At 36.9% G+C, this 25908-nt stretch overlaps 1 protein-coding gene across 1 annotated transcript in view; it reads left to right on the top strand.

Moving 5' to 3' along the window:
* Window positions 1-3228: 3228 nt before the first annotated feature.
* Window positions 3229-25908, top strand: part of Mroh2b (maestro heat like repeat family member 2B) — a 71771-nt gene continuing 49091 nt past the window's right edge. Inside the window, exons 1-11 of the mRNA XM_005325667.4 lie at window positions 3229-3244; window positions 4435-4496; window positions 6858-6968; window positions 7936-8095; window positions 8766-8864; window positions 9997-10151; window positions 22018-22158; window positions 22525-22617; window positions 22707-22776; window positions 23934-24047; window positions 24930-25003. Of these exons, the coding sequence (XP_005325724.2) occupies window positions 3229-3244; window positions 4435-4496; window positions 6858-6968; window positions 7936-8095; window positions 8766-8864; window positions 9997-10151; window positions 22018-22158; window positions 22525-22617; window positions 22707-22776; window positions 23934-24047; window positions 24930-25003 (1095 nt within the window). The remainder of the gene's footprint in view (window positions 3245-4434; window positions 4497-6857; window positions 6969-7935; window positions 8096-8765; window positions 8865-9996; window positions 10152-22017; window positions 22159-22524; window positions 22618-22706; window positions 22777-23933; window positions 24048-24929; window positions 25004-25908) is intronic.

Raw genomic sequence — 25908 nt, 5'->3', positions numbered from 1 at the left:
TGTTTCTTCTCTTTCTTTTTATTTTATACATTAATCCTGCTCTGAGTGGAAGAAAATTATTTTGAACATACATTTTGTCGCAAAAACCGAATACTGTATATTTGCAATAAAAACAATCAAACACTCTAAATATTGGAAAATTTAAATAGAAAAAAAAATCAAGAAAATGGTATTATTTACTCAGCATGAGTAAATCTTCTATTTAGAAAAGGAGGCAGCTGAGTTTCTCTGAGTGCTCTGAAGAGGACTCATTTCTGTTTCCGAGGACCAACTCCAATGCCACCCTGTGCTTGGTGGACAGAAGTCACAATTCCTTTGTGCTCTGTGTTTGCGCCTCTATTAACACTCTCAACCTTGGCTTACTGTTCAGTTTGTTGTGTTGATGGACTGGCGGATTCATTGACTATGATATGCTCAAAAGTCTCTACCATGGGGCTTCTTGCCTAACAAGTCATCAAATAACTGGGTTGAATTCAACTAAACTGTAGGATACTGGAATTTTTTTAAAAATTTTTTTAAGATGTTGATGGACCTTTATTTTTTCATTTATTTATATGCAGTGCTGAGAATTGAACCCCAGTGCCTCACACATGCTAGGCAAGCACTCTACCACTGAGCCACAACCCCAGCCCCTGGAAATTATTCTGATATTGTTTGTTTTTGTTTACTATCAGTTCAAAGATAAAGAAGGAGAAAAATTAAAAACAAAAACAACAGGACAGAGAAGAGAGACTTGGTTACAGTAAAGCAGAGGAGAAGACAAGAGAGAGAGGAAAGAGAAGAGGTAGGAAAGGATAAAAAATAAAAGAAACACAGGGAAATTGAGGTATATTTGTCTCTATGTAAAACTGTTGTGTAATATTCCTTGTCCTTTAATATGCCAAAACACAAGTGATTGTGTTTAACCTCTTGAAACTGACGAAAAGTAAAGCGCCAGATAATTTGACTTTTTAAATTGTTTTATAATATCTAACACCTCATTTGAAGAATAAAAGAATTGATGTCAAAAGTTTAAATTAATTGTGTTCTACAATTAAAAGCTTTTACATTAAAACCACAAAATATAAATTTCTATGATTTCCATGTTTATATGCATATATTCTCTCCGAGCTTTATATTTTACCTCAACTGCTTTTTGTTGTTGTTGTTGTTTCACCTTCTTGTCTGCTAACACTTCATTTGGGAACCTAGTGCTCCTTGGATTAAGTGGAAACATTTGACAAATTGCACCGAAAGGAAAGAGTTATCACATGTCTGAGGAGACACTGAGGTTCCTCAGCAGGCTGAATTTGGTCTTCTTCAAAATAAAATATCTGGAAACAATACTGAATTAGTTAACATATTCCATCCAATTAGATTTGAGAATCACTGCTTAGCAAGCTCCCACAGGCTTGAAGAAATCAAACCTGCATTGTGTAAGCGGGGTGTAAAGAGAAGAGGGAATGATGGAAAGACACAACAAACAGACCTCCTAAAATGAAATAAAATGAAAGCAAATGAGCTGTTTTGAGGATTTGGTGGAGGTTGTTGTTGTTTTAATCTATCTGAATTTGCTTTATCTTTAGTGAAAGGATGTGTTTTTATTGTCCTGATGAAAACATTACAAAGTTAATATAAATCAATCATCCCCTGACTTTACCAATTTTTAAGAAATCAAGAAAACCTTCATGTAAGGGATGCAGAAAATCATATTTTGAATTCACAGAAAATAAAAAAGAAGAAAATGTTTATAACAATGACCTAGCTAATTTCTCAACTTTGTTACATATTGTTCTTTATGATTTTAAAAGCACATCATTTCTAATGTTATCTTTCCTTATGAGGCATAAGGCTGCCACTAATCACCCCACTACCTCTCTGACTCACCAGTTTTCAGCCCCTTCTTCGATTCTGAATGAGTCAGGAGAAGCAGCTGCTATTCTTGTCAACCACCAAGAACACTCTCAGTTAACTGTTAAGTTTTCACTCATCCATTCATGGATGACTGGGCCAGGAGCTTGGCCAGTGCTTCTCAGACTTCAGTGACCCTTAGAATCACCAAGGGTACTCATTAAAAATACAGAACCCTGACCCCTTCATTCTAACTTACCAGGTCTGAGGTGGGGCCTGAAAATCGACATTTTAAGTAAGGACACCAGGTAAATCCTATGACAAGGCACTTGTGGACCACAGTTTGAGAAAAGTGATACTTTCGAAGCAGAGAAAGTTTTCAATCACTGGCCTGGTGAAGACCTAACTATCTGCCTATGAGTTGTGATTGAGTTGTGAGCCAAAACTTGACCTTTGAATCTGGAGTAAGGTGCGTTAATGAAGGGAAGATAGAGAAGAAGCCGCTAAGAATTATCATGAGCCCTCTCCTCACCCCTTTTGCAACGGCCCTGTGGATTGTTAGTACCTCTTTCCCATTCTCTCTCTCTCATATGCCATATTAACACACAGACTGCACATTTACCAGAGATTGTGATCCTATAGATTTAGAGTTAAGGGGCATTAGGACCAGATTTAAGTCAATGCTAGTCAAGTTCAAAGTCTGATAGCCAAAAGGTCTGAATTAAAAATGAATTGAAGCCAAACAGAGATAATGGAGTCAGAGAAAAAGCCCGATCAAGACAGGAAAAAGCATTGGAAAGGGAAATAAAGAAGGCTTGGCTTTGCCACGGTGTCAGTTGGACATTCCATTCAACTGCCCCTGACAGGCATTCCGGTCCATTGGGCATGCCCAGTTTGTGTGACTGACTTTCACCAAATAGAATAATCAGCAGCCTCATCTCAAGGCTTTACCAACATCAGGCCAGTAAAGTGACTACTGAAAACCATTCCCAAATTTGTGCTCAATGGACCCAAGTTTGGGGAGAGGAACTCCTCTGGTCTATAACAATGGTTTGAATCCTAGTCTCTAATTTCTTCCTTCTCAAATACTCTGGTCTCCACCAAAGGGACAATATTCGGTGAGATGCAGCCATTTTGTTGGTCAGCAGGAGCTCAAAAGCAAGACAATGTCATAGTGGTAGAGTACAGCATCAGCCTCCTCAACAGCAAACCCATCGCTGGAAGCTCCCAGATCACTGTGCCAACCAAGTGGAGAAGGGACTTTCATTTAGGGAACCTTATGTGAACCTTAGATGAGAAACTTGCTGACCTGCTTCTTTGATTTTTCAGCCTTACTATTTCTGATACTTAGGTGCTGTCTCTTAGAAACCCTAAAATAGCCAAGACATAAGTCACGGCATGGAGGAATCCTCAGGTAAGCACCATCAGGTCCCAGAGAGTTGGGGCTCTGCTGTGTACTGTGTGTCTTGTGCACATGTTGGGTCTAGCAGAGGGTGTGTCATTATGGGATTTTATGAAGTGTTTTGCCAAAGTAAGATTATTTCCCGCTACTCTCCCTTTATATAAAAATTTTTTTAAATGCTGATTGTGAAGGACCAATGATAGACTGGAAACCTGAGACATAACTGTTTTACCTGTTGTAAAACTTTCTATGCGCTGAGAACATAGCTCAGTTGGTAGAATGCTTCCCCTGGGTTCAATCTCCAGCACCACAAAAAAAAAAAAAAATAGCCCACTTGAGAAGAGTGGCTACATATCAAAGAAAGGCAATCTCTTGTTTAATTTTAAATGTTAGAAGAATCCCGTAGAATTGTTTTCCTCCAATTTACAAGTATGGCTGTCTTTCTGCTTTGCCAAAAATGCTGTATTAATAGGCTGTGTTTTTTGATTTGGAGATTCAAAAGAAATCTCCATCCCCAAAATCATTCCTCCTACCAAACCTGCCATGTGGCCTGAAATTGCTCAATTCTTTTGATTCCAAATTTTTATTATACTTTTCTAGAGTGATATATATATATGTATATATATATATATGTATATATATATATATATATACACACACACACACACACACACACATATATTCCTGCAAAGTGCAAATCAAAACACTTAGGTCTTTATCAGAGAAATCAAGGTCTCGGCAACATGGCACACAAAAAAAGAATCTGGCAGGCACAAGAGAGTAGAGAGATATTGAGAGTATAGGGGGTAGGGGGAGATGGACAGGAGAGGTGTTGAAGGAGAAAGAGTGCAAAATGAAGAGCTCAAGTCATGAGAAGTGGATTCGGCTCATTGAATCTTACAGCTGAGCTTGGCTAGAGAACGTGTGTAGGATGATGGCCACTTGACTACAGGGATAAATAGGAATCTGTCATTTTTTTTATGTCCCCCTCTCCATTGAATTCAGGTTTCAAAACTATTACTGAGCATCTGATAATTTCAAATGTATCGGGAATGTGAAATATGAATAAGATATAATTCCTGTCAAGGAAGAGAGAAAGGATGGGTGGAGACAGAACAAAATAATTTTCTGTGGCTACTGCAAAGTAACTAACAGAGAGCATTTCGATACATATTTTAATTCTTTTTTTCTGTGCATTTTAGAGATTTTTGGTGATATTAATCTCACTCTTGGGATGCTGAACAAGGAGGATAATATTAGTAAGGTAGGACAAATAGGGAATAAAATCTTTCACCATTTTTAGTACCATTGTTGCAACATTTCATATATATTCTTTTTTGCCTCAACTGCCTTATTTTTTTTCTGGCTTCTGATGTGGTGTTAGATTTTTCAAAAATGCAGTTGTAATAACGGAAGTCATTATAACACTGAAACAATTATAGTTGGCATTTTAAGAACCAGGGCATTTAGCAATCATTTAGCATTTCACGAATATATCCACTTCTAGAAACTAGCAAATGATGCCCTTGTTCATAACCTTATATAGGTAGGTGTGGAATGTGGTGGATGTCAAATTTGCAATCGTGTGGGTTAAAGACTCCTCCTTCATAATTTTAGGGTTCCTAGGAAAATCCACAAAGAGCTCCCATACTCATCTCTAATGAAATTTCACAACTGGAAAATTTTCCTGAGAATTGAAGGCTATTCAGACTTCAACAACCAAAATAACAATACTACCCTTCAATGGACACTTACATAGGAAGTGAAGGGCTAGATGTTTTCAACACAATGGTGCATTATATAATAATTACTTCTCACACAACTTCATAAATATTGCTATTTCCATTTGACAACTAAGAAAAATAAGAGAAGTTACCTGACTTTCCCAGAGAAGAACAAAACACAAGCCCATCTCACTCCATCAAAATGCTTCTAATAACTAGTCAGTATTGCTTCCTGGAAAAGGCAACACCTATACCTTTATCTCTTAATTCAGCAGTTCTAACCCCTGACGGTGTACTAGAATCCCTTAGAAAATTTTAGGAAAATACGGATTGCCAAACCTCATCACAGGGATTCTGATTTGACCAATCTGTGAAGATCCTAGACATTTAAAGCTCACAGAGCTTATGCTAGCATGTAGGTATGGTTGAAAATCATTATATTAATCTCTTAGTAGGAATTAATTTTCCCATAAAGCACTATTTCTCAAATATTTGGGAGCATATGGGAAATGGTCTCTGAACCCCTTAAGTACTGAGGAAGAAATTCCAGAGAAGGCATCAGAGAATAACAAATGCTTACAATTTATTTTTATATTGTGTCAAGTTAAGGAATTGATACAGCCAGCATGACAAATAGGTCACAGTGCCAGCTAAGAGTCAGGTTCCAAGGTCAGCGATACCACCTAATACTAACCACACTTACGCTTTCTGTCACTCAATTTTCTTATTCATAAAAAGGTATATTAGTGGTATCTAACACAGAGGCTCACTGTGAACAGTCCAAAGAGATGCTCCAGATAAAGGAACTGGCCCAGTTCCAGGAACACAGTGAGGGCCCCCCCCCAGTGGAGACCTTTCCAAGAGAACAGGCCTGCAGAAAGCAGAACACATTTATGGAGCAAATGATGAGACAGTCTCTGAAAGTACTTAAAGGAAGAAAGCAAAGCCAAAGCAGAGCGTATTCTTAGTCTTCTAAGGCTCAGCTCTTAAAAATAGTGCAAAGGGACCTGTTTCACACCTCAGATACGGGTGCAGCAGCTGGAGGTGTGCAATTGATACTGTTGGAGATGTGAGCACACCAGCCTCTCCTTCATGTAGCCACCTGAGAGATTTAGAGGCACTCACACACAAGCATCTGGTCAAGCCATGTAATTTCTGAGGCTACAGCTTCGTCCAAAAAGGATTCACCCTTCTCTTAGCAAAGGCATGAATAAAACAAGAACTTATAACCTTCCCTTTTTTTTCACTTTATACATTTTTTTATTTGCTTTAATTAGTTATATATAATAGTAGAATGCATTTATGCACTTTGATATATCATAAATAAAGGGGTATAATTTCTCATTTTTTTGATTGTACATGTTATAGAATCACATCGGTCATGCAGTCATATGTGTAAATAAGGTAATAAAGTCTGTTTCATTCTACTATCCTTCCTCTCCCCATCTCCCCTCCCCTCCCTTCACTCCCCTCTACCTAAAGTAACTCTCCCTTTTGATCCAGTTTCACGGCATAAAAGCCTCTTTGGGAAATACAGTGTGCTTCCTTATACACTCCCTGTAATTAAGAGCAGTAATTAGTGTGTCAGGCATTTCCATCACCCTGGGACCTCCACAACAATGACTTTCAAAAGACTCTAATATATCAAGCAACCTGTCCCTGCCTTCAGTTAGATCTTGCCATAGGGATGTAACAAGTTCAAATCAATTTTAGAATTAGTTTTGTTCTACATGAAAACTTTTGACCCCTAAAGATTCATGTCATGTTTGGGAAGCCCAAATTAAGATATTTAAAATCCACTGTGTAGTAAAAATATATTGCCTACTTTAATTGTGTTACTTACTTGAACTTCATCCAATTCCTTTATTTTTACAATCCAAAAACTCCTTATATATTCACAGGAAGACATTTACAGTCATCTCACGTCTATTATTCAGAATTCTGACATCTTGGATGATGCAATTGTCCAACGGTTGATTTATTACACTTCTAAGGACATGAGAGATGACCGTGTAAGTTTGGTTCTTATTGGTGAAATCAGCACAGGGCTAGCAACAGGGTCTTCAAGTCACCCAAGAGCATCTGTGTGGATGGCAGAATCTTTTTCTACATCTCTGCTCGAACCACAAATGACTTTTCCTTCTTTTACATGGATACTTGAATACAGTTCCCATGCCCATTATTCATCCTTTCACAGTTGAGGAAACAGAGGGAAATCTGAGAAAGACTTTAGAGATAACATCATCCAGACTCCATTTAGATAGGGAATTTTATGCTGACATGTTTTTTTTTTTAAAGTAACACAACTATCTGTTGACTGAACAAGTAACCAGAAATCAGTTTTCTTGGTCCCCTTATGATTTTTTATCTCTTTATGTGCCTCCTTGTCTGGGACTGTATGATCTTTTCTTGATTTCAACCCATTAATTCATTATACTCCACATCGTGAGCTCCTTGATGCTTTTATGAGAACATTTTCTAGTATCTTGTCTTGATCTTTTTATTTTCCTCAGCCGGAGGGTTGATCAAATTTACCTAGTTCACCATCAACAAAAGCAGAATGTTTCCAATATCAAAGACAAGTAGGTCAGAAGATAATGAAACCAACCCTCTCAACTCCTAGCCCATTCCTTTCACCATTACTTTTGATCTTTTGAACACAATAATTCTTATTATTTAAGTACAAAACATAAATCCTATGTTCACAGTACATGATCAATTAGCAAGAAAACATCTACTGACCCCAGGTTTACAAGAACCCTATTAAAACCATTTTTTTTAAAAAAAAAATACATTAAAGTGACATCTTCTTTCCCAGCAAGTAACATCTATCGGAGAGTCTTTTACGATAGATTTGTAATTAATAGCCTGTTCTCCCTCTATACCAGATCTAGGGAAAATCACAATATGATGTAGGCTATTTTTCTCTGCAGACTTTGATCTTCCTCTAGCTGTTATTATTTTTCTTTTCCTTCTCAGAATCCCAGAGAAATCAGAATGCTAGCTGGTGAGGTTTTGGTGTCTCTAGCTGCACATGATTTCAACTCTGTGATGTATGAAGTCCAGAGTAACTTCAGGATTCTGGAGCTCCCAGACGAATTCGTTGTGCTCTCCCTGGCTGAACTGGCAACCAGATATGGTATAAAGAGAATATTTGATACACTTTAACTAGGAAACAACCACCTCTGAACAATTGTCTAAAACCCAGTGGTTTCAGAAAATGGCAGAAAGGAGAGCATCTCTGCCTACTATAGAGAATTGACAGGGACATAAGTGTGGCTATTTATGAATGTTTGTGAACCTGCCCACCAGCCATTAGTCCAGAATGCAGTGAATTTGATCTGACTCCCATCCTCAACTTTCCCTTCACTTGGCTTTGCTTTTGCAGAAGTATATTTGCCAAAAGGCATATCTGCAAACTGATGAACACTTGTAAAGATTCCTACCATTAGTCTCTACACTACTTAGTTTAACAGATATTATTGAGCAACCCATTAAATTTGCTGGGCCTTGGGAATACAGGGAAGGTTGGGCGGGAGACATTGATATTAATAAAACAATTATCCAAATAAACAATAGCCACTGGACAACAGGTACATGTAGTTGTATATGCAGTACCTTCTTTTGGGGTACTAACTAAGCCTGGCATTCACATAGGGAAGGAGGGGATGAAGGAGAATATCTCCCTCCTGAACCTCACCTGCCTCCTCCTTGCAGCTTTGACATGCTTGTTGCTGATGCAAGAAGTCACAGAGCCCCCAGGTGAGAAAATGAGTCATGACTTTCTTCTCTCACCTCCTTCACTGCAGTGTCCCAAAGTATTCCCTTCATGATGATGACCTTGCTCACCATGCAGACTATGCTCAGGCTGGCCGAGGATGAAAGTATGAAGCAAACTTTCTGTATCGGTGGGTATATCTGTGATTTCCTTTTTGCTTAAGATGAACTACAACCAGTCTTTACCAATTGAACACAAGTCTTATTTTCCCTTCTACTCTATTGTCTTTTCTAATACTAATGGGTGCCATTTATTGAGTGCCTCCCATTGTGGAAGGCCCGTCTGCAGCCGGTTCTCTCACTCAGTCCCTCACGACAATTCTGCAACATCATCAATGGTACCATCATCCCATTGTGCAGATGAGAACTTTAAGATCATGAAAATTAATCAGTTTTCCTAAGGCAGTGACATACTCAGTGACATGTACAAGTGGCATTCAACCTGAGTCTTCATGACCACCCAGACTCATTTGTATACTGTTCTGTACAGCCTCCTCTTCTCCTAGCATCCTTCTTCAATCACATTTCCTCTATAATGATCATGAGCGCTCACCAGCTCTTGGCAGAAATTTCGACCATACGCTCTTATAGTGCCCTGTATATTTATGGATATATATATATATATGTATTTTTTATTTTATATACATATTAAATGACTTTATCTGCAGACTAGAATTGATGAGTCATCTAGAATGCATATTCACCTTTGATATATAGTGCCAAAGAGTTTTTCAAAGTGTTTATACCAATTCAACTCTCACCATCAGTAAGTAAGAATACCAGCTACATCTCAGACCAATCAATCTTTGGCATTGACTATATTAAATAATATCAATTCTGTATGGTGTGTTGTCATGTCTCATACCGTTTCAATTTGTATTTCACTAACTTGACTGAACACTTTTTATATGTTTATTTTGTGCAGTTGTAAGATTGTATACAAACTATAATAGGTTTGTTAATCATCATAGCTCTTCCCTTTCTTTAATTTTTCTCTGTGGTCATATTTTTATTCGATTTAATTTGCACTTATACATTCTTAAGTTGGCTACAAAACGGTCCCTTGAGTTGAAGTGGATTCCCTTTTTTTTTTTTTTTTCTATCTGTTGTCTTGAATTCTGGACTTGTATTATAAATCCCCATTTGGAATACAGAAGTTCTTTGACTTATGATGGGGTTATGTCCTGATAAACTAAAATGGAAAATACAAGTTGAAAATGCACTGACTATGCCTATTCTATGTGGATTTTTTTTTTAATGCAGCCCTTGAGAAGTTCAGCAAGGCCATTTACAAGTATGTCAACCACTGGAAAGACTTCCCCTATCCCAGATTGGATGCCAACCGACTGTCTGACAAAATCTTCATGCTTTTCCGGTACATAATGGAAAAATGGGCCCCCACGGCCTCCCATGCACAAGTGAGTGGAGCCTCTGAGGGCGCCAAGATGGATTTCCCTCTGGGTTGATTTCAATCTAGGTTTAAGTTGTATCCTATTTAGGTTGCTCTGTGATAAAATAGAAAAGGTCAAATACTTGGCTACCTTCTCTAGTTCTGTTTCTTTTCTAAACTTTAACCTATTAAGATATTTTTTTTAACATCATAGTGTAGTTGAATCATTATCAAGCATAGAACTTTTTGAGACTCCTCTTTCTTTGTAACATGGGAATTGAGCTCTGGTTTGTTTTTTGTTGTTGTTGTTTGTTTGTTTTTTTTGGACAGTATTGCACTATTGGGATTTTTTTTTAGGTTTATCAGATCTTTCATTGTTTCCATCTGTTTCAAATCACCATTTAGTCATTCTTTCATCTAGTATTTATTGAACCCCCATGGCATGCCAGTTAATATTCCAGTGAGGATATAGCAAGGATTAAACAGACCCAAACAAATGCTCTTGTGAAACTGATATTTCAAAGTATAAAGAGAAGAAATGAGGAAAATAGAGAGAATGTGAGCTGTCTCACGCATAACCCACATTTGAGCTGAGTTACTAACTGGGAAAACAACAGGCTACAGAAATATCCAGTGTCTATGAACATCATGATTAAATAAAATAATATCTAAACTGCCAATGGCCAATGTCTCGGCTTGGCACCAGAATCACGAGGCACTCACAGCTTTGTAGGTTCAAACAGCAATTCTTTATTCCCGCTCTCACACCGCCTCCACACAGGTCCAGGGGCAAACGCGTTCTCCCGTCTCCCGCACAATTCACCTACTCCACGAGGCTCTCTCCAAATCCCATTTTAATCTCACGAGAACTCAACGGGAACAAGCAGCAGGAACACCCTAATCCCAGCAATAATCTTCAACCGCCAACTTCCCTAAAACCCATTATCTTAAACTGGCAACGCCTTAAACTCAAGGAGCCTGTTACTTCCTCAAACCTGATCAGCTCTAAACCCGGATCCGCCTTGGTCCTTGAGCAAGGTCACCTTATTAAAGCATGCATGCAATGTCCCATCGAATGTCCTCTAAGCAGCATGGGGTACCTTGGCAAGGAAATTTCGATGCGTCATTCCTACTTGGTAATGGCCCTCAGCATCTCCCCCCTTCTGATTAATTAAACAACAAGCAATGTGGCTTAGGACCGTGCCTGGTAGGTTGTCCAATTCAACATGTGGTTCTTACCCGTCATGGGAGAACTGACCTTTACACGTCAATTTCCTGTCTTAGGTTGAATCCACTGCAATCAGATCAACCCGTCACTGACTACCGGTCCAGCATTCAGCCATGCTTGTGGATAGGCCTAAGCACCAGTGGGGGGATGAGGTTCTTGCCTCACCTCTGTTGGCCCCCAAATTTAACCTTGGTGCCAGTGGGGGGGTGAGGTTCTTGCCTCACCTCTGTTGGCCCCCAAATTTTAGACCATCACTAGTAGAAGGGAGGAAGATACAGAAATGCCACGACACCAAGCCAATTGACGGCTCCTTTGGAAAAATTGCGTCACTGGTGACACCATCAGCAAAGATGCCAGCATTACCACAATTAACATGGGGTGCGCTGGCAAGGAAATTGCATCACTGGTGACACCATCAGCAAAAATATGCCAGCAGTACCACAATTCGCTGCACCAGAAGATAGTTCAAAATGCATGCAACTGATATATAGTCCAGTCAGGTTCTGCAGGCAGTTCAAAGTGGAAGAGTCTATCAATATGTCCATTTCCTCACAAAGTAAATCAAATCCTTGATTGAGCATTACTTGTTGAGTTATATTCATTGATGCATCAGTTTATACAGTTTACTGTGGTAGCTATCATAGAAGCTGTAGTTTGGTTTTCTTAGTCTTCACCGGCACTGGGATGGAGATGGGAATTCTGGCAATGATGTTAAAGAGACATTATCCTGAACAGAATTATTAAATATAATGAAAAGGAAAAGTGAAAGTAAACAAACAGATCTGTTAATCACCTTTAAAAACAATAGTAAGCAAACAGATCTATTAACCACCTTTGAAAACAATCATTAACAGCTGTTTACCTAATTAGATTAAACCACTTAAATCACGTGAATAAAAAAAAATTTGGATCCATTTTTTCATGAGCGCTCCTCATATAAAAATATGGACATACACACATACTGACATGCAACACAAAACAGTGCAGACATAACATACAACACATAAGATAATAATAACGGCCTTGTAGCTTTACCTAGGTAAAATCTCCATTGCAATGTTTAAAAACTCCACAGTCAAAAAATAAAACACAGTCAAAAAACAAAACTGATCAGAAAAACATTAACCTAGGTTTGTATGAGCTCAAAAATAAAATAGAGCTTTATGATGTGGGAAAAATGCAATAATAAAATAGATATTGAAAAAAGCACCGTGGTAAATCACTGTCGCAGATGTAAGAATAGCCAAGCTGGAGCTCTGGATTTCAGCTGTTATGGATTTCAGTCAAATCATCTTCTTTTTCTGTAGAAATTGTTTTGGTTAACCTCTCTGGAATCCAAATTGGCTGCTGTTCTCCCTGTGGGAACACACAAACGGAACCCTGACTCCAGACAATAACTGGGTCGGGACCTTTCCATTGTCCTGTTAGAATATCTTTCCAAAGTACCTTAGGCTTATGTACATTTTTCGGATACATATGTCTTTCCGCAGCACTAAGTCCTGATGAATCCAAATTTAGAAAGTTTAGAGTAAAAAGAGTTATTTTAAGTTTATCTTTGGGGGATATATACCCCTTTCCAATTCCCTCTTTTTGCTTTAATAGGTACGTTTTAATAGTTTGATGAGCTCTTTCAACTATGCCTTGTCCCTGTGGATTGTATGGGATTCCTGTTATATGAGTAATACCAAATGATGAGCAAAATTGTTTAAAAGATTTAGAAGTGTAACCAGGACCATTATCAGTTTTTAACTGTTTAGGAACACCCACAGTGGCAAAATTTTGTAAGCAATGAGCTATAACATCTTTAGTTTTTTCTCCGGCATGAAGGGAGCCCATAAAAAATCCGGAAGAAGTATCAACTGTAACATGTAAATATTTTAATTTTCCAAATTCTGGCAAGTGTGTGACGTCCATCTGCCAAATATGGTTAGGTATCAGTCCTCTAGGATTGACTCCAAGATTAACTTGTGGTAAAAAGGTCACACAATTTTGACATTGTTTTATTATATGCCTGGCTTGTTCCTTAGTTATTTTAAAACGCTTTTGTAAAGTATTAGCATTAACATGAAACCTTTTATGAAAATTTGTAGCTTCTTCTACAGTAGAAAAAATATGTATATCATGTGTAGTTTTATCTGCTAAATCATTGCCCAAACTAAGGGCTCCAGGCAATCCTGTATGTGCCCTGATATGTCCTATAAAGAATGGATCTTTTCTATCCCAGATTAGACTTTGTATAGTGGAAAACAAAGAGAAAACAGTAGAGGAAGGGGAAATCCTACCAGCATCTTCAAGGGATATTATAGCATTAACTACATACTGACTATCAGAAAATAAATTAAATACAGAATCTTTGAACATCACAAAAGCTTGTAGAACTGCATTAAGCTCTACCTTTTGAGCTGATTGTTTGGGAACTAAAAATGTAAAAGTTTGATCAGGGGTAACTACTGCAGCTGTACCATTATTAGACCCATCAGTGAATATATTTGGAGCATTCACGATAGGTGTTTTTCTTGTCATTTTAGGAAAAACTACAGGATGCTTAGACCAAAAAGACAACAAAGGATTAGATGGTAAATGATTATCAAATGAAACATTCGATTTACACATGATTATTGCCCAAGTATTTAATTCATTAGCTAACTCATCAATTTGCTCCATAGTATATGGAGTAATAATTTTATTGGGAGAAATTCCAAACACTGCCTTTGCTGCTCTTATACCTTTGAGTATTAATTGCCCTACAGCCTCAGGATACCTAGTAAGAATAGTGTTAGGAGAATAAGATAAATGTATCCACAATAATGGACCTTCCTGCCAAAATACTCCTGTAGGAATATTTCTTGTTGGTAGTACAATAAATAGTAAAGGCAAACTTATATCAATTCTATCTAAATGCATATTTTCCATATATGTCTCAATAATTTTTAATGCCTTTCTAGCTTTAGGAGTTAACATTCGGGGTGAATTTGGATCTGATGGACCTTTTAGAATATCAAATAAAGGTCCCAACTCTCCTGTTGGTATGCCTAGATAAGGCCTTATCCAATTTATATCTCCCAACAACTTTTGAAAGTCATTAAGTAATTTGAGTTGATCTACTCGTATTTGAATTTTAGGTGGACGGACCATGGTTGAGGATAATAGAACTCCTAAATAATTAATTGGAAAATTTAATTGTACTTTGTCTATTCCTATCTCTAGATTATAATTTTTTAATAAGTTTGTAAGTGTGGCATAACATTCCAGCAATGTGTTTTTATCTTTATGTGCCAATAATACATCATCCATATAGTGAAATATTTTTAGTTCAGGATTTTGATTTCTAAGTGGCTGGATTGCTTTATTAACATATATTTGACACATAGTTGGACTGTTAGCCATTCCTTGAGGGAGTACTTTCCATTCATATCTCTCATCAGGACCTTCATGATTTAATGCAGGGATAGTAAATGCAAAACGTGGACTATCCTCGGGATGAATGGCCCTCAGCACTAAACAATGTATCAGGCTGTGTCAAAATACCAGAATACCCTATAGAGAATAGATTACAAAGTGCACTCACATATATAATCCCATCTTTTATCTTGCTAAATTGTTAGAATTTTTAAGTAAGCTAAATTATATTGAGGGGGCTGCGATTGTGGCTCAGTGGTAGAACACTCACCTCTCATGTGCAAGGCCCTGAGTTCGATCCTCAGCACCGCATTATAAATAAAAAATAAAGGTATTATGTCCAACTACAACTAAAAAAAAATAAATTAAAAAAAAATCTTGTCTTTAGGGCTGGGAATGTGGCTCAAGCGGTAGCGAGCTCGCCTGGCATGCGTGCGGCCCGGGTTCGATCCTCAGCACCACATACCAACAAAGATGTTGTGTCCACCAAGAACTGAAAAATAAATATTAAAAAATAATAATAATAAATTATATTGAATTTAGGTCCCTATATTGTTATATTATTAAAAAGTTTGATACTGAGCTACATTCTGAGTTCAGTTTCTTTTCTATGCTTTAAGTTATAAGAGCATTTACTTTTTTTGGACAACCTGCATTGGTTAAGTCAGTAGCAGACATGAAACTTTTCAAATATTCTGTAGAAACCTTTTCTTGAAGGCATCTGCAAAACAGGATTCAGTGGGTCCATTTGATGGCCATTCCCTTTGCTTCCCATAGGAAGAACCAGGAAAATGAAGAAGAGGGTACACAAAGTGATAAGGAAACACAGGGGGAAGACACTTGTCTCCCCTGGTGAAGCATAGCATTGGAACTGAGCCTTGTAGCCCACAAGGTTAACCACCACAGGGAAGGTACATTCCCCCAAGAGGGAATGGAACCCTTCAAAGTAAAGGCTGCAGATGGGGAAAGATGCCTACTTCGGTGAGGACAGAAAGGGAGCTGGAGGGAAGACAGGAGATCCAAGGCAGAAAGAAATGAAACCAGAAAGGTGGTCCAGCCACACTGTGAAAAGACTGACATGTTACACAGGAATGGGGACTTTTTTTTCAAGAAATGAGAAACATTTAAGTTTTTTAAATCAAGGATTAGAATATTAGGGGTAAAAATCATTGTAATGTCAGTGTTAAAGACGGATTCAGAATAGGGATGAATTAAGGCAAGGTCATACATGGTAAAAGGATCAGTTAATGTAGTGTCGGTGATATTGATGAATGAAGTCAGACTCTGAAGAAGACACCTAGTGTGTTTCCTAGATTCCTGGGTTCAGTGGTCTTGGTGCCATGAATTTAGATAAGGGAAATGGGAGGAAGAACAAATCTGGGACAGTACAACATGGATTAATGTAGACATTCCAACTTGAATGTCTCTGGTTCATTGAAGTGGAGATATTAGTAAGTTAGGGGATATTCAGGTTGGAATTAAAAAGGAAAAACAAAAACTCGTTGCATAGATATTAGTGTCATTGTTTCAGATAGAGCTATACAAGGAAAGTATGGAGAGTGGAAAGTGCCAAAAAATAGACTTCTAGGGGAAAGCAAAGGAAGGACAGGAATTTGACGATTGTACTGGAGGAGTAGGAGAACAAAGTCAGTTGAAATCTTAGAAACAAAGAAAGAAAAAATTTTTAAGAAGAATAAAGTTCTACAGAGCCCATCATTAGAGTGCTCAATCAAGAAAAGTCTTGAAAAGTACCTGTTGCATAGAAATGCTTGGTAGAAGAGCCATCACCTACCTGATGCAATCTTTTGTATACAGGATTGAACCCAGGGGAACTTAACCACTGAGCCACATACCCAGCTCATTTTTTATTTATTTATTTATTTATTTATTCATTCATTCATTCATTTATTGATTGATTTATAGATGGGATCTCATTAAGTTACTTAGGGTCTCATTGTTGCTGAGGATGGCTCTAAACTTGCAATCGTCTTGCCTCAGCCTTCCAATTGCTGGAATTACAGTCATGCACCACCATGCCCAGCTTGATACTTTCTTGAATAGAATAAATGGTCATTGTTTTGAGCTGGTCTGCTTTGCAATAAAATTCAGCCAAAACAAAAAAATAAAATCATCATATAGAAAAAGTAGACTATAGAACTATATAGTTAGTTAGGAATTGTATATATAACAAATTAAAATTTTAAAAAATAAATTAAAAAAAGAAGCTAAACAACTTAAGGGAAGCAGAGAAAATCAAAAAATAAATAGAAGTGAAAGATTAAAAAACAAAAAAAGAATGCTGTTTCACAATGAAAACTCTGAGAAAGAAATCAGGAAGTTAACATCATTCAGAATGCCTCAAAAACATAAAGTACGTACCTAGGAGTAAACCTAACCAAAGAAGTGAAAAATTTCTACAGTGGAAATGGTAAAACACTGAAGAAAGAAATCAAAGAGGCCTTAGAAGATGGAAAGAATCTCCCATTTTATGGATTAGAAGAAATAACATTGCTACAGTGGCCATACTACCAAAGTGATCTACAGATTCAATGAAACACTCATTAAAATATCAATAACATTATTCACAAAACTAAAAAAAAATATCTAAAGTTTATTTGGAACCACAACAGATCCCAAATAGCCAAAGCAATCCTTAGCAAAAAAAAAAAGAATAATGCTGAAAGCATCACAATTCCTGGATTTCAAAATATACTGCAGAACCATAGTAACAAAAACAGCATGGAATTGGCATAAAAATAGGCACAGCCAATGGAATAAAATGGACAATCCAGAAATAAACTCTCACATATACAGCAATATGATTCTTGACAAAGATGTCCAAACCTTGTGTTGGAAAAAAGATACCCTCTTCAACAAGTGATGTTGGGGAAAGTGAAAATCCATCCTTAGTAGGTTGAAACTAGATCCCCATTTCTCATCCTGTACAAAAATTAATGAAAATGGATCCAAAAACTAACATAAGATCTGAAACTGCAAGGCCATTAGAGGAAAACATAGGAAAAAACACCTTAAGATACAAGCACAGGAAACAATTTCCTGACTTGAACTCAAGAAATAGTTAAGGAAATAAAGGCAAGAATTGACAAATACAATTACATCAAATTTAAAAGGTTCTGCACAACAAAGGAAACAATCAACAAAGTGAAGAAACAGACTACAGAGTAGGAGAGAACCTTCGTTTGTTATTTATCTGACAGAGAGTTAATATGCAGAATACACAAAGGACAAAAAACATCAAAAGAACTCTAATCCAGTTTAAAAGTAGTTTGAACAGACACTTCTCAAAAGAAGTACAAATAGACAATAATAATATGGGGGGAAATGCTTAACATCTTTAACCATCAGGGAAATGCAAATCAAAACTATACTGAGAGTCCACCTCACCGCAGTCAGCAAGGCTATTATCGAAAGAAAAAAAAAATGCTGGAAACAATATGGAGAAAAAGGAATCCTTAGACAAAGTATATAACCACTATGGGAAAAAAAGGTACAGAGGTTTCTCACAAAAACTAAAACTAGAACTACCACACAATTCAGCTATACCACTCCAGGTATACACCCCCCAAAATGAAATCAGCACACTAAAGAGATACCTGCATACCTATCTTTATTGTGGCACTGTTTACAATATTAACATTTCATACTCAGCCTAGGTGCTCATCAAAGGTGAATGAATTTTTTTAAAATATAGTAGACATTTATGATAGAATGTTGTTCGGTCCTAAAGAATGAAATCATTTCATTTGCAGGAAAATGGATGGAACTGGAGGTCATCATGCTAAATGAAATAAACCAGACACAGAAAGACAAGTAGCATGTTTTCGGTATATGTGGAAAATTAAAAGAAGAAGAAAAGAAAGAAAGAAAGAAAATATGACCTGAAAGTAGAAGAGGAACTATCAAGGACTGGAGAGGATGGGGAGGGAAGAGGGAGTAGTGGGGAAGTGGGATATGATTAAATGTCATATGTGTATGTATGTAAATGTCACAGTGAAATCCATTGATTTGTACAATTAATAGGAGTTAACATTTATAATAAAAATTGAAAAAAATGGTGTAAGGCATTTTAATTAAACTATATAAAAAAGGAAAGAATAGGTAAAAAAAATTTTAAAAACATATTAAACCAGACAAAGACACATCAAGGAAAGAAAACTTCAGACCAATATCCTTAATGAACATAGATGCAAAAATTCCTAATAAAATCCTGGCAAATCCCATGCAAAAACACATTTAAAAGATAGGGAAATCAACTGGTTTCATCTCACGGATACAGGGTTGGTTTATACAGCAATCAATTAATGGAATTCATCACATGAATAGGCTTCAAGAAAAGAATCATGTGTTATCTCAATAGGTGCAGAAAGAGCGTGTGACAAAATACAGCATCCATTCATGTTTAAAACACTAGAAAAAAATAGGGATAGAAGAAATAACCCAAGTCCAACATCATTCTAACCAGAGACAAAATGAAAGAATTCTCACTAAAAATAGGAACAAGACAGGGATGCCCTCTTTCACTATTCAACAGAGTCTTGAAACTCTAGCCAGAGCAATAAGACAGATAAAAGAAATTAAAGGAATGTGAATAGGAAAAGAAGAACTCCAACTATCATTATTTGCCAACAACATGATCCTATATTTATAAAATACAAAAATATTACATTCAAAACTTCTGGAACTAATAAATGAATTTAGCAAAGTAACAGGATATAAAATCAACACCCAGATATCAAATGCACTACTATACATCAGTGATGAATCCACTGAAAGAGAAATTAGGAAAACTATCCCATTCACAATAGCCTCAAAAAAAACCCCAAAATATTGGGGAATCTATCAAAAGGAGTAAAGGACCTCTGCAATGAAAACAACAGAACACTAAAGAAAGAAATTTAGGAAGACCTTAGAAGATGGAAAGACCTCCCATGTTCTTGGATAGGCAGAAAGAATCAATACTGTCAAAACGACCATATACTGAAAGCACTGTACAGATTCAATGCAATCCCCCTAAAAATTCCAATGACATTCTTTATAGATATAGAAAAAGTGGTCATGAAATTCATCTGAAAAAAAATAAGAGGCCAATAATAGACAAAACAATCCTGAGGGAGAAAAGTGAAGCAGAAGGCATCACAATACCAGACCTCAAATTATGCTACAGAACAATAACAACAACAGCCTGATACTGACACCAAAACAGACAAGAAGATCAATGGAACAGAATGCAAGGCACAGAGACAAACCCACAAAAACACAGTTACTTCATACTAGACAAAGGTACCAAAAACATATATTGGAGAAACAATAGCCTCCTCAACAAATGGTGCTGCAAAAACTGGAAATCCATATGAGGCAGAATGAAATTTTAACCCCTATCTCTCACCTTGCATGAAGCTCAAAAGTGGATCGAAGACCTAGAAATTACACCAGAAACCCTGCAAATACTGCAAAAAAAAATGTAGGGCCAACTCTTCACTATGTTGGATTAGGAAATGACTTTCTCAATGACTCCTAAATCACAAGGAATAAAGTCAATAATCAATAAACTGGAATTCATCAAACTAAAAAGCTTCTTCACAGTAAAGAAACCAATCAAGAATGTAAAAAGAGGGCCTACAGAATGGGAGGAAAATCTTTGTCATCTGCACCTCAGCTAGGATATTAATTTCTAGGATTTATAAAGAGCTCAAAAAAAAAGAAAAAAGAAAAAAATCAATAAATGGGCTAAGGAATGGAACAGACACTTCACAGAAGAAGAAATATAAATGGTCAACAAATATATGAAAAAAATGTTCAACACACATAGCAATTAGAGAAATGCAAATTAAAACTACACTGATATTTCATCACACTCCATTCAGAATGGCCATTATCAAGAAAACAAAATAACAATAGACGTTGACAAGGATGTTGGGGAAAATGTACACTAAAAAAATTTTTGGTGAGACTGCAAATTGGTGCAACTATTCTGGAAAGCAGTATGGTAATTCCTCAAAAAACTAGAAGTGGAAACACCATTTGATCCAGGTATTCTAATTCTTAGTATATATCCAAAGGATTTAAAATCAGCATACGACAGTGGCATAGCTACATTAATGTTGATAACAACTCAATTCATATTTGCTAAGCTATGGAACCAAACTAGATGCCCTTAAACAGGTGAATGGATAAAGAAAATTTGGTATTTATATGCAATGGAATATCACTCATCCACAAATAAGAATGAAATTATGGCATTTGCCAGTAAATTGATGGAACTGGAGACTATCATGCTAAGTCAAATAAGCCAACACCAAAAAACCAAAGGTTGAACATTTTCTCTAATATTTGGATGCTAACTCATAACAAAGGAGTCAGGGGAGGGGAATTAAAGAAGTTCATTGGATTAGACAAAGGGGAATGAAGGGAAGGGATGGGGGAATAGAAAAGGACAGATACTGGAACAAATCCATATTAATTTTCCTATGTACATATATGAATATAACATATTGAATTCCACCATCGTGTGCATCCTCAAGAATAGGGTCCTAATTAGAAAAGATTATTCCATGCTTGCATAGCTTTATCAAAATGAATTCTACTGTCATGCATAACTAAAAAGAAACAAAAACTTTTTAAAATTTTTTAAAATAATACATGCCAAACCATGTCATATATGGCTGTTATGGCTACTGTTTTCTTTTTCCAAATATTTGTGATATCTAAATTTTTATAATCAAAATTTATTACATTTATAGGTTGTACTGTGGAAGTTGTTCATTTTCATAGTCAAGTGGAGAGGAAATCATAATGGAGAAGTGAATGGGAGGTGGGAAGTGAAGATAGCACATGTATCGAACTTCTTCAAAAAGTCTTGTTCCAAGACAGGGAGAGAGAGGGGGAACTGGGTGGAGCTAACAGTAGTGGGTCAAGGTGATGTGCAGTCACTAAATATTTCTTAAAAGAAGGAAATTTTCAATTCATTAATATATAAAAGAAAGTGACTTAGAGATTCAACAAATAGGAAGAAGGGCAAGTATTACAATGAGTATCAATGTAGATACAGATGCAAATATAAATACTGCTCTGCCTCATGCAGTGGCCTTCACCAGAGCATTTTTTAAAAAGATTTTTACAGAACCTCTCTTCTTGCCTGAAAGCATCAAGTAAAAATTACTGGGATCCCCTAAAGCTCCTTATACCCAGTAAATATATAAATACTATAATCATGTATTAGAAATGGTATATTTTGCTCTTTCTACAGATTTTGGCCATAGTAAAGGTCCATGGCCCCACTGTGAGCCTGCTGCTACACCGAGAAGACTTCTGTGAATTTGCCCTAAACCAGGTACACTGGCTCCTGAACCAGTATAAAGACCAAGAGATTGATTTCCATATCACTCAGGTAAGAGCCACACCTTAAAGGAACAGAATCAGAATCAGTCTCCAACCCTTCTGAGGACATTGAGTCTCAAAGGACGGATGGAACTTAAAGACCTGTCTGGCAGCTGAACTTAAATACTTGGTAAATGGGAGGTGGAGATAGGTTGTCTTAGCTAGTGATGGTAACTCCGCGAAGGGACTGAAAAATTTCATTCCAAATACTGAGGCACTGAACAAGGTGAAGGGAGCCTGAATCATTGAAGAAAACCTGTAGCTGTGGGAAGCTCATGGGGTTGTTCTCCTCACAAATTTACCTATTCGCATTCCATGTCCTGGGTCTCTGCACCTCTGGTGGATTCCGCCTAACCTGTGAGCGCTTCCATTTTAGAGTATAAAAGAGATACTGGCTGCAGCCGTCGTGTATGACATTGTCCTTCCCAGAAACTTGAGAAAATCCATTTTTATCAATTTACTTCACCAGGTAAGATGACCCTGCTGTCAACTCTGTTTGGTTTTAACTGGTTTTCTGTTTTTCACTTCTATCACCTGATTTTTTTCCTCCCCATTCAGTTCTGCAGAATTCCAGAGCCTTCTGCAAAGGAAAATGAAATTGAAGCTTCAAACTGTTTCCTCATTCTAGGTAGGATCCTGCATCCTGAGGGCATCAAAAAAAAAAAATGTCCCCAGGTGACCAAAACAACAATGGTAAGAGGGTGTGCAAATTGTCACTTTAGTTATCACCACATATAACACACACAAAATGTTTCTTCAGCTCACAGTATTCTGTGCCTGCCCCTCTCCCGTAAGCTTCCAGGAGGGATGGTATAGGTAAGGTGGCAGGGTTCTGGGAGTAGAGAATTTTCAGCTCTCAGTCCATAAAAGTCCCTGGGAAACTAGGAAGAGTTGGCTCTTTTTTTCTTGGTATTTCAGATGATGAGAAACTGTCAAGTCCAAAGTCACCCCTTTTCACCTTTGGCCATCCCATTGTGTTCAAGCCTCTTTAGCCTTCAATCTTTCTCTCCCTCCTCACTCTCCTTTGTCTTCTTGCCCTTATGGCACCGTCATAGCCCCTTCATCACCTGGTTGGAATGACTGCCACAGAAGAAATCAAGTCCCCAGGTCAGGATGCAAAACTCTGCACCAGCTCAGCTCCTGGGGATGAAGCGCAGCATCCGTCTAAAGCCTGCCACATCTCCCTTCTCCATCCAAAATGTCACCACCCTGACTTCATTGTACACCTTTCTATTATGTTCTACTTCTCTTGTGACAAACCCCTCTGTCTCTATACATTCCTCCTCGGTCTAATTAGCTAATTTATTTCCTCTATGACAATTTCTGAAACAAACTGCTCTCCTCCAGCCAGGCATTTCCTCAACTTGGCCTGCTTCAATGCCTGCAGTCCTCTAGCTTCATATCTGGCAAAACATCACTCCCGTCTGCCTCCATTTCCATACCTCCGTTTGGCCAAAACTGTGTCTCTTCCCCTCTTTTTCTAAGGACATCAGTCATGTTGAACCAGGACACACTCTAAGGACCCTCTATTAACATGATTATATCTGCAAAGGTCTTAATTTCCAAATGAGGCCATGTTCACAGGTATTAACATAAGTGAGCCCACTAGATGTAGAAAGTTCTTAGTAACCAAACTGCTTAAGTAATTCTGAAATACGAAGCATGGACATCATATAATCAAATTACAAACTGAAGAGTGACTTTGACAATCCTTCTTCCCATGCAGAAGCATTTACCTGAGATGAAAATGAGTTCTTATGACCCCAGTATTTCTTAAACCTGCAGCCCATTCCAATGCAGCAGACCTGATGGAATTTTTTGATGAACAAATAAGAAGTAACAATGAAGTTATTCGAATAGGAGTCTTGACTTTGTTAAAAGCAGTCATCAGTGCTGAGGGTAAGTATTAGGGACAATACAGAGTGGTTTATTTCATACCAAGAAGCAAACTAATGCCTATGCATCCCATTAATTCTATCCTAAGTTATCTGTAAAACATCATATGCACATGAAACTCTGCCTTCTCAGTCTTAAGCAGTCCATTACTTTTAAACAGACATTTTCAGTTGCCTCTCTTCTTTCATGATACTTTGGATACATTCTTTTGAAATAGATGAGTAGATTTTTCAAATCAAATTTCAAATTTAGAAGATCCAGCAAGTAGATTGAGGAAATCAATTACAGCAGTTAGGCAGGAGGAATGTACAATTCCCTACATGTTAGTACATTTAAAATAGAGAGTAATTTAATGAATTACCATATTTCATTAATTCCAAAAAGCATTCAGTATTTTCATAATATTGAATGAATCTTTCATTTTAAAACATCTTTAGATAACCATATTTTTTTTCTTTTTTGGTGCAATATAAAATAACAGTGCATCATAAAACTGATGATAACTGTGATTCAATAAAATGAGAATTCATTTTTGCACAACATAATATAGATTTTTTAAAAAAATTACAGTTAGCACTATACTAAAGAATCAGCATACCAGGAAACATAATGTAGTCTTACAAAATTCAGAGCTGATCCACCAGGAATGACATATTGAATCCCTGATGGAAGCGAACACTTCAAACAAGATGAAACAAATGTCGTAGGAAGTAAAGAAAGACACAGACTCCTTAAAGAGTTAGGAAAGAAAAGGGTAGGAAGTAATTGAATAACATGTTAAAGACAAAAGACAATCATGTACCATAATTCCAGTAGGTTTTCATCAACCATAAAAACACTGTAATCCTACTGGATCTGACCTCAAAATCTTTCTTTTTCTTCCAGAACCCAGGTTGAGGGATCACATCATTTCAATTGAAAGAACAGTCAAAGTTGTCATGGGTGACCCCAATGCAAAAGTAAGAGAATTAATAGAAACTTTTACTTTGTTATTGGTAGTTATAGGAATAGATGAAATAACACTAATTTTTTTAAGAATCAACTGTGAGACTGCTTTAAGAAGAGATCAGTGATCAATTTCATTTTTAAAATAACTCAATCCCAAAAAGATAAACTCCATGAAGATAAAACCCCAAGAGTCCTTTCAATGGACTCTCACCCAGAGCAGCACTATGTCAATGTTCTTCAGATGTTTAAAAATAAATGTTGATTATAAAGATAATGTGTTTCCCCCTCCCTCCCCCGCAAGAAAACCCGGAATCTTGTTCTTAGCTTACGTATCCTATTTTCCATCCAGAGAGCACTGAGAACAAGTCTTGCACACCATAGATTGCTCAATATTTCCTGATTATTTGATTAAAGTAGTAAAGTCAAAAAATATAGAACTTATGCTGGGAGAAATCAAGAAAATTAGCAGTTATTGTAGTCTTTGTATGAAACCTACACCTTGAGAACAAACTCTTTGCAGAAAGGGAGAAAGAAGAGGAGAAAAACCTTCTAAAAGGCTTTGGACTTCAATGAATATTTTGTTATTTAAAATAACAAAATTTTTGCAATACATAATAATGGAGTAAAATATAAACATGCAAAAATATATATCACTCCATTATGTATACATATACATTTATTTATATATTTATATGTGTGTGTATGTGTGTGTGTGTGTGTGTGTGTGTGTGCGTGTTCCAGTAATGAACCAAGCCAATAGAAGAACTATGAAAGTAGTTTGGAATGGAATAAAAAAGTATGGATACATTCAAAGGCCAGCTCCCTAGGCAAATAAAAAAAGAAGGAGGATCTTTTTTGCTTTACTATGTAGAGTAATTCTGTGTCTTCATACTTTGACCATCAAGCAGCCCTGCTT

Source organism: Ictidomys tridecemlineatus, chromosome 1 (genome assembly GCF_052094955.1).
Source record: "Ictidomys tridecemlineatus isolate mIctTri1 chromosome 1, mIctTri1.hap1, whole genome shotgun sequence".
Taxonomy (NCBI): domain Eukaryota; kingdom Metazoa; phylum Chordata; class Mammalia; order Rodentia; family Sciuridae; genus Ictidomys; species Ictidomys tridecemlineatus.
This window is presented reverse-complemented; position numbering and strand designations above follow the sequence as displayed.